Source organism: Miscanthus floridulus, chromosome 14, assembly GCF_019320115.1.
Source record: "Miscanthus floridulus cultivar M001 chromosome 14, ASM1932011v1, whole genome shotgun sequence".
NCBI lineage: Eukaryota > Viridiplantae > Streptophyta > Magnoliopsida > Poales > Poaceae > Miscanthus > Miscanthus floridulus.
Genome location: NC_089593.1, coordinates 34,942,384 through 34,952,178, shown reverse-complemented (window position 1 = coordinate 34,952,178; position 9,795 = coordinate 34,942,384). Strand labels below are relative to the sequence as shown.

Below are 9,795 nucleotides of genomic sequence, written 5' to 3'. Positions count from 1 at the left end.
TTGTCCGGACGCTGGCCAGCGTCAGGTCACTCCAACAGCCGTCCCTAACAGGCTGACGCCACGTAGCCGTTGGCTACTGACCAGACGCGTCTGGTCACTTCGACCGGTGTGTCCGGTCACCCCGAAAACTGTTGAGTTGGACAATAACGGTTATGTTTTAAAGTTGGGAGTATATATACTTCTCTTACTCGTCGAACTTAGCACTCTTGCCCATTTGTTCAGCTGAGAAACACCTTTGAAGTGCAAGGAAGAGCAAGAGCCTAGTTAGGTGATTGAGATTTGATAATCCAAGATTAAGGACCTCATTAGTGCATAGGGAGTAGCAAGTGTGTATCTACCTTTCTCATTAGGCTTGTCTTGATCAAGTGAGAGTTTGTGCTTGTTACTCTTGGTGATCGCCATCACCTAGATGGCTCGGTGGTGATTGGAAACTTGGTGATCATCCGGCGGAGCTCGTGGATGCTCATGGATGACCTAAGTCATGGTGTGAGCAGTTGTGGGCGATTCACCGCGATGAAGTGTTAAAAAAATCAGTCCGTAGAGAGCACTTGATCCTTGCGTGGATAAGGGGGAGCTACACCCTTGCGTGGGTGCTCCAACGAGAACTAGTGGAGAGTGACGACTCTCCGATACCTCGAAAAAACATCGCCGCATTCATCTCCTTCTCTTTACTCTGAACATTTACATTTGAGCAATTCAATTCATGTCTTTATATTCTTAGAATTGTCATGCTAGAGTAGGATTGGAACCTAGGGTGTAAAACTTTTGTGTGGTAGAACAATAGAAACACTTTTAGACACAAGGGAGTGAAATGAGCTAAGTATAGGGTTTAATTATTAAAAAAAATAGAATTAGCTCAATTCGCCTCTCTTAGGCATTTCAACCCTTTACCAGATCTACATACAAATGAATCATTATTTTTTAAAAGGAAAGAGAGAAATTACGCGGCCTAACCTCATTTGCAAACGGATTGAAGTTTCCAGAGTCAGGAATCCAGTACTCTTGTAAAATTTACTCATCGAGCTTCGAAGCTTTTGACCGTCTCCTGTAAATGAAAAATGATACTCCCTGCGTCTCTAAATAAATAGATTCTTAGAGTTATCTTAAGTCAAACTTTTTAAAATTTAATCGTATTTTTTAAAAAACCCATCAAAATTTATGACATCAAATTAGTCGGCCTGTTCGCTGGTTGGTTTCTGGGCTGGTTTGGGCTGGCTGGTGCTGGTTTATTGTGAGAGAAAAACACTGTTGGCTGGCTGGTTTGGGCTGGCTGAAACCAACAAGCGAACAGGCTGAGTATCACTAGATATATCATAGAATATATTTATATAATATACTCATTTTATATTCTAGATGTTATTATTCTTTTTTATAAAGTTAGCCAAACTTAAGATAGCTTGACTTATGGATTATAAGAAAACGTTCCCTCCGTCCTAAATAAATCAATTCTTATAATCCATACAAGTCAAACTTAAGATAGTGTGTTTTTTTTGTTCGTTATATAATTTTGGTATTTTCAGCCGATGGTATTTTAGGTGCACGTCTTTCCTGATGCTCACTTAAAACCAACGCTGAGTCCTATATTTTGACCTGTCTGTATCTGTATGCCTGTAGCCCTGTACACAGACTAGAGCTTTTCACATCACTGTGTACACAATACCTTAATAACCAGGCAGATTAACTTGAGAGACAAAAGAATACTTGAATTTGAAAAGGAATTCAAAGGCAGCAACGATTTCCCCTTTGACTATACCACTACATATACACAGTTATATGCTAACTATATATATGATAATGTGTTTGAAACAAAAACTGCTATTTTGTCATCATCTGTTATGTACGAGCTAAACGGTGATCGCCGGAGTTGAGAGCTCCGGTATGCCCCCCTGACCATTGAGCACAATGACCTTCCCCTCCGAGTCCACATCCACAATGGCGGAGTCGCCCTCCTTCACCTCCCCGGCGAGGATCTTCTCAGCAAGGCTGTCCTCCAGCAGCCTCATGATGGCTCGCCTCAGTGGGCGTGCACCGTAGCTGGGGTTGTAGCCTTCGTTCACCACCCGCTCCTTGAACTTCTCGGTCACTTGAAGATTGATGTCCTTGGCCTTCAGCCTGTCAAAGACCTCCTGGAGCATGATATCCGCGATCTCCTTCACCTCGAGCTTGGTCAGCTGCCTGAACACGATCATCTCATCGAGACGGTTGAGGAACTCAGGTCGGAAGTATTGCTTCATCTCCTCGATGACCAGGCTCTTGATCCTGCTATAGCTGCTGTCCTTCTCATCAGAGTCAAGGTCAAATCCGATCTTCCGCCCACCCTTCTCGATGACACTGCTCCCTACATTTGAGGTCATGATCAGGAGTGTGTTCTTGAAGTCCACAGTCCTTCCCTTGCTGTCAGTCAATCTCCCATCTTCCAAAATTTGAAGCATCATGTTGAAGACATCTGGGTGTGCCTTCTCAATCTCATCAAAGAGCACAACTGTGTATGGTCGCCGTCGAACTGCCTCTGTCAGCTGGCCACCCTCAGTGTATCCTACATATCCTGGAGGTGAACCAATCAGCTTGGATACGGTGTGCCTCTCCATGAATTCACTCATATCAAGCCGGATCATAGCCTCCTCAGAGCCAAAGTAATAGGCTGCAAGAGCCTTTGCAAGCTCTGACTTCCCAACGCCGGTGGGACCTGCAAAAATAAAGCTTGCAATTGGCCTGTTGGGGTTCTTAAGACCCACACGAGCACGGCGGATGGAGCGACTAATGGCTACCACAGCCTCATCTTGGCCAATGACACGCTTGTGCAAAGTCTCTTCCATCTTAAGAAGCTTATCGGATTCATCGCTGGAAACCTTCTCCACAGGGATGCCAGTCCATGACGATACTATGTGCTGGATATCTGCTTCATTGACCATAGGTCCTGTCTCTCCAGACTCTTCCTCTGCTTTGCTCAATTCCTTGCTCTTGTCAATGAAGGCTGTTATCTGGGCCTTCAATTCCATTTCACGGTCTCTCAATTCGCCAGCCTAGTGGCATAACATTTAAAAGGGAAATTAGCTACGAAAGAACATCTGTATCTAGAAAAGGTGCAAACAATTAAGTAATCAAAAGTACAGGGAGAAGGCAGAACAAGGGCATCCACATATCCAATTGGAGCAGGTGCGAATTGCTAAATAAACAAAAGAACAGAAAGAAAGAAAGTGCATAGTCGAATGAACATTAAGGGGCATGTTACTATCATTCAAATAAAATTATCACTGATAACTATTTAAAAACCAAAAGCATGTAACAACTTTTTTTTAACTCTGATGGTGTTAGTACATCCTAAAATGGAAAAGGGGAACTTCACTCAAGTAAGAGCATTGATTGATGAAATGAACAAGAATTACTGAATCATCCAAAATTATTTGTAATCCTCAAACTGTATTGAATATTTTCTATGTACAAGCTATTGTATATAGAACAGTTATGGTGGATGGAAATTATAGTTTAATATGATCTTCAGGAGGTCAGGCAACATTTAAGTTGTGTCACAAACTTGAAAGAGATGAAAATGTAACAGATCATCCATAGTCAATTACCTTCTCGAAATCCTGGCTACGAACAGCTTCATTCTTCTGTTTCGTGATTTGTTTAAGCTCCTTGTCAAGCTCTCTTGCTTCCTCAGGAACCTGCACCAACAGTAAAATTTAGATACTGTTTAGGGCACACAAGAATTAAGCATACAAATAAATAAAAGCAGATGACTTGGTACCTGTGCATGCTGTAGCCTAACACGGGAACCTGCTTCATCAATCAAGTCAATTGCCTTATCTGGGAGGAAACGATCACTGCAAACAGAAATATGCTGTCAGATGATCGTTAGATGCAATAAAGTAGCAAAAATAAATTGTTGATGGACATAATCAGACAAACTTAGTTGTTTTTTCAGAGATGCAAGCTAAAGTTCCAACATAATTTTCTTTGTGGTGTTTTTACATTTTCCGCTGATGCATGTGATATATTTTTATTTACAGTTCACAGACCTGATATATTGATATGACAGCTTTGCAGCTGCAATCAGAGCTTCATCAGTGTAACGAAGTTTATGGTGGATCTCATATCGTTCTCTTAGTCCTCTGAGAATTTCAATGGTTTCATCTACTGTTGGTTCTGGCACTTTCACAGGTTGAAACCGCCGTTCAAGTGCTGGGTCTTTCTCAATGTGCTTCCTATATTCATCAAGTGTAGTCGCTCCAATGCACTGCAATTAAACATAATAGGTTAGTCATAACAGCCTCATTACAAGCAAGAGCGCTGGAAAGCTCATCTTGAAGGACAACAAGATATTGGACTTATTCCAAAAGAACAGATAAGAGAATGTTCACCACAGCATAGGAACATGTTATCTACACACCTGTAATTCACCTCTGGCCAACGAAGGCTTCAAGATATTAGCAGCATCTATAGCACCTTCGGCTGCTCCTGCTCCTATCAGAGTGTGAACTTCATCAATAAAGAGTATTATCTCATCACTTTGCTTTATTTCCTCCATCAGCTTCTTTAATCTTTCTTCGAATTCTCCACGGTATTTTGTGCCAGCAACAAGAAGTCCCATGTCAAGGGTAATGACCTGTGGTAAATTGGTTGAAGGAATATCCATCACCTCCCAATCCCATCAAAAGAATACAGAAATGTGGCAGAAAGTATATTTACAACCAGTTGAAACAATTACTAGACCACAGAATCGAGCAGTGAGCTGAGATTAATCACTTAGAAATTCTGATTTAATGTAACACAGAAGAGTACAAATATTTCCAACATACTTTCTTCTTCTATTTGCTCAATCAGTGTGCTGGCTAGGATAGATGATTATTTCTACAATCTCTCCAATGGTTATGGAGCAGGTTCTTCAATCACTAAACTGTGCTTACATACTTAAATGTCCACTGGATGGGATGACTCGTGTAAAATGAGAGAAAAGAGCAACACATGCATGCACCCTCATGTAAAGCTGCATAAATATACCATACACAACTAAAGAACAGTACACAAGAACAAAATATTATTCAAGCTCATATGTTCACAATAGATGTAGAATTAATTGACAGAAAAATACTATAAATAGATAGATACATATTGCATAATTGCTTTGAAATGATAAAAAAGGGCACCTTTTTCCCTTCTATTGTTTCAGGTACATCGCCTGTAGAAATGCGTTGAGCAAGTCCTTCAGCAATTGCAGTCTTTCCAACACCAGGCTCTCCAATCAAGCAGGGATTGTTCTTGGTTCGTCTGCCTAAAATTTGTACCACACGCTCAATCTGTGGCTGCCTTCCAACAACCGGATCTAATTTTCCCTGCAGATATGAACAACATGAGTTCTATTACAGAATTTGTGCTGGTTATAATGCAGTAGGTCAGAAATATTACCTCCTCTGCTAATTTTGTTAAATTAGTTCCATACTCCTCAAGAGTTGGCATCTTATTACCACTGCTGCCCCCTCCAACTCCAGCACCAACAGCTTCTGTGGTCTCACCAATCATTCGAATAACCTATAGAGGTCCATGACATTGAAGAAACAGCTAATAAACAAAATTTCTTTTTGTACAGAGAACTCCCTTTACTGTCAAAAATAGACATCAGATATAGGTTTACCTGTGTACGGATATTGCTGGGGTCAGCTCCGAGACTCTCAAGCACACGAGCCGCCACACCTTCACCCTCACGAAGCAGTCCAAGAAGCAGGTGCTCAGATCCAATATAATTATGTCCTGAGAAGCAAGTATTTAGTGCTTGAGATAAATCTTCTATGGAACTTATTGAAAATTCGAAACATAATGAGGAAATGGAGTGTGCTGTGGTTTGATACATAGAAGGAAATGATATTCTTGTTAAGATAAATGTCTTGACAATTACCAACATAGGAAGTACATGTAATTTAGTTGAGGAACAAGATAAAGGGTGTTCGTCTATTACCATATTAGATGAAAAGAGGGTGGGATTACTTTACATATAGAGGTGCACAGCAGCAAATTTCTTTAAGGTGCACAAAGCAGGACAATGAAGAAAGAAATGCATCTATTAGTTCAATTGAATCCTAAGACCTAAATTATTGAATGGGAAAATAGTTTAATGATGCAAATATGTAGAAGTTTGGAAATATGAAATGTGACGCTGATAAATGGGGATAGAAGCCACCTGTCACTGGGGTCATTGTTATTTTTCATCTTGTGTTACTACAAAAGTTTCTTTGATGAAGATATAAAATATGTTCGAGATGAAGATATAAAATAGCACCACAGTAAGTGGATTGCAATGAGATTATGATGCTTCATTGTACTTCGCAACTTCCACTTGAATACTTAAAAAGTTGACATAAAACAGACAGACCTTGAAGATTAACTACATACAAATATTGCAATCAACTGTCCATTATCAAGTCAGGGTCCCTCTGACATCAGTTAAGAATGATGTCTTCAATACTTACGAGAATGTGCAACAGAAGCTCTGTCAAAATGCAATTTATACATTTGTATCTGATAATCAACAATTTGTACACTGTATTTTAGGCAAAAAGTTTCATAAAAAAATATAGTAACTGGAAGCTTTCTAGAACTCTCTAGAAAAAAGCACAAGTGTGGAACTAATCAAGTAATAGGAAAATGAAATTCCTCTCTGTAAAAACAGAACATTGGTCAATAGAGACATTCTTCTAATAGATTTTTGTTCGAGTAGCGAATAAGTAACATTAGAAGATAAGACCAAAAGGGTATCACAAGGACCTTGACCAGCAATTCCTTCTACTATGTTTTCGTGCATGAATTTGAGAGAATAGGAAATGAAATTTAAGAACGCGACAAGGACAACATTTCACAAGAAGCCTTGATAAACAACATACCTAATTGGCGAGCTTCCTCCAAGGAGAGCTCCAAAACACGTTTCGCACGTGGTGTGAATGGTATTTCAACAGCAACAAAACCATTGCCGCGGCCAATAATCTTTTCCACCTCCACACGTGCATCCTTGAGATTTATTCCCATGGACTTGAGCACCTTTGCTGCAATACCAGTGCCCTCTCCAATCAGACCCAAGAGAATCTGCTCAGTTCCAACAAAGTTGTGCCCCAGGCGCCTTGCTTCCTCTTGCGCAAGCATGATGACCTTAATAGCTTTCTCCGTGAACCTCTCAAACATTGCCCGAGTAACAAAACGAGAACGTCTTGTCCGTCGAGACGACCTGTACGATGCAACTGTCGACCTGGAATTGGACACCGTGGGTGTGACCGAGAAGCTATGCACTGATCTTAGACCCACAAATGCTGACATCTTGACAGGGCGGCTAAGTGACATTGCCAACATAGAGGCAGGCCTCCTGGTGCCATGGGACCTCCAACGCTGGGTGCTTATGCGACCCCCGAATGTTGTTCCGAGGGCAACTGACTGGAGTAAGGTCCCTGCCATGGTCAGAAATACCGTCCCTTAACCTGCACCAAGGCATTAGAACAGTTCATCAATATTCAAAAACACAATCTTCTCCTCTTAATGAAACACGAGTCGGAGAGGCCGTTCGCGAAAAGAAAAAAACAATCTTCTAAAATTCTCAGATAAACACAAAGGGCCAATTCTAATCATGCGCAGGAATAGTGCATGCCAATCATCAGTATGTTGCTCTTGATCCGTCTGACCCCCAAAAAATTGCATTAACAAAATGTGCTAGGAAATGGAGAACAAACCGTACCAAACAAAAATGGAAAAATTAAATGTGCTAGAAACAGGAAGACAGGCTTAAAAACAGCGGTAGCAAATCGATCCGCGGCAATCTGGATAGATAGGGGCACGGGCACCGATACAACGCGCAAAGATTTGGGATTGCGGGCTCACAAAAAAGATATTTCCGGCGACAGAGAAAATCACAACCCAGCTCCGTTTACCAATTGAATTAGTGTTTCAACCTCGCATTGACATAGATTTATATCTAAAGATGGGTAAAGATGAACCTTGCCGCTTATCCACAACCAAAACAGAACAAAGAAAAAGAATCAAGACTTCCCCCCGAAATAATCCAGGGATTCCGCGGACAAGAATCAGAGCCCACCGACAACAGACGATTGCTAATCCTAATCCATCCATCCATCCATCCATCCATGTATCCAGGAATGGAAATATCGACACGAGAATCAGGAGCCCGTAGCAGGCAAGAATCCCACCCAAGAACGAAGAACCTACACACAGAAGACAAAGAGAGGATCGCTGGGGGTGCTCACCTTCCGAGGAGGGAGAGAAGAAGAGGAGGAGGGAAGGGAAGGGCGGTGCGTTGGTGTGCGTCCTCCCCTGGTCCCTGGAGATAAGGGGGCCGCGCGCTGCCCAACAAGAAAGAGGACTAGTGATTGTTCTCTCTTTCTCCTCCTCTCGGATAGCCTCCTGATTCTCACCCTGTTCGCTTGTTGGTTTCAGCCAGCCCAAACCAACCAGCCAACAGTGTTTTCCTCTCACAACGAACCAGCACCAGCCAGTCTAAACCAGCCCAGAAACCAACCAGCGAACAGGCCGTCTGCCTTTTGTCTGTTTCCTATTTTTCTTCTTTATTTATTTTCTGAGGATGGGAAATTATTGGCAGGCAGGCAGGCAATTTTCTTCACAGTGGCAGATATTTTTTGAGGGGGGTAACAGATTTTTTTTTGCCCAATGTGAGAACAGAATCAGCAGTAGGTTTTCAGTGTATGCAATCCAGTGTTGAAAGGACAAGCAGTAGCGTAGACAAAACTGACTTGAGGACCCCAAAGAATTGGAACACATTTATTTCAAATTTTCCTTACTTTATTGAAATTCAAAATACACAAATTGTCGAGAACATGATACAGAATCGTGGCGGAGTCCGCGTGGCACGGATCAATGTGGGCGTGGTTGAGATAGGCGAGATTCATGTTGACACCCTCTGATCCATCAAATCGAACAGTTGTTTCAAAAAAAAATCATCAAATCGAACAGTGAAGAGAAATGGAACAGGATACTTTGCCCATGCTAATTTCTAGACTTTGTTTAGTTGGGTGAAATTTGAAAATTTGGCTACTGTAGCACTTTCGTTTTTATTTAGCAATTAGTATTCAATCATGGACTAATTAGGCTCAAAACGTTCGTCTCGCGATTTCCAACCAAACTGTGCAATTAGTTTTTTCCCGTCTATATTTATTGCTCCATACACGTATCGTAAGGTTCAATATAATAGATACTGTAACATTTTTTAGAAAAAAAATTTAGAACTAAACAAGACCCTAGTAAACATCAATCAATCCATAGAGCCACGTAGGAACATAAGAAACCATCTAATTTGGGTGTGGTCGGCAGACAACACGAAAAAGAAGATCCCATGCTGTCCTTAACGGAGACGGGATCTACAACATAATATCTATAGCATACAATAGAATACCTATATGGAAGACTTATATTATATATTAGGAAAGATATAATCCAAATCGAAGTATTTTCTCTCATGTAGACTTATTTGTACAAAGAGTTATCTTTTAGGTCTTGTTGTTGGAGAAAATAAAAAATAAGTACTGAACTCTTTGCCTATAATACTACTCAAATAATAAATAGGTCTTGTATTTCAGGTCACGTTTGTGGAAGACATTGTTAACATTGACACAGGCCACACCATCTGACAACCCGTTCGCTTAATCGTATTTGGCTTATAAACCATGACTTATCAGCCAATAAACAATATTTTTTTCTCACACCAAACCAACCAACAATCCTTTCAGCCCATGGCTTATAAGACAACCCAGGCCAAACGAACAGGGCGTCACGCTAAACGAA

At 41.1% G+C, this 9,795-nt stretch overlaps 1 protein-coding gene across 2 annotated transcripts; it reads right to left on the bottom strand.

Annotated features, from left to right (window-relative positions):
- Window positions 1-1,677: 1,677 nt before the first annotated feature.
- Window positions 1,678-8,378, bottom strand: LOC136506021 (chaperone protein ClpC2, chloroplastic). Of its 2 annotated transcripts, none has more exons than XM_066501149.1 (10): window positions 8,244-8,378; window positions 6,879-7,463; window positions 5,636-5,751; window positions 5,410-5,532; window positions 5,151-5,336; window positions 4,394-4,609; window positions 4,023-4,240; window positions 3,752-3,827; window positions 3,579-3,668; window positions 1,678-3,023 (listed from the first exon to the last, which is right to left on the bottom strand). In XM_066501149.1, the coding sequence occupies exons 2-10, from the start codon at window positions 7,438-7,440 to the stop codon at window positions 1,845-1,847; spliced, it is 2,766 nt and encodes a 921-aa protein (XP_066357246.1). In that variant the 5' UTR covers window positions 7,441-7,463; window positions 8,244-8,378; the 3' UTR covers window positions 1,678-1,844. The 2 variants fall into 2 exon arrangements, with proteins under 2 accessions (XP_066357246.1, XP_066357247.1); XM_066501150.1 differs by lacking the exon at window positions 8,244-8,378 and adding an exon at window positions 8,075-8,204.
- Between the last annotated feature and the right edge of the window lie 1,417 nt (window positions 8,379-9,795).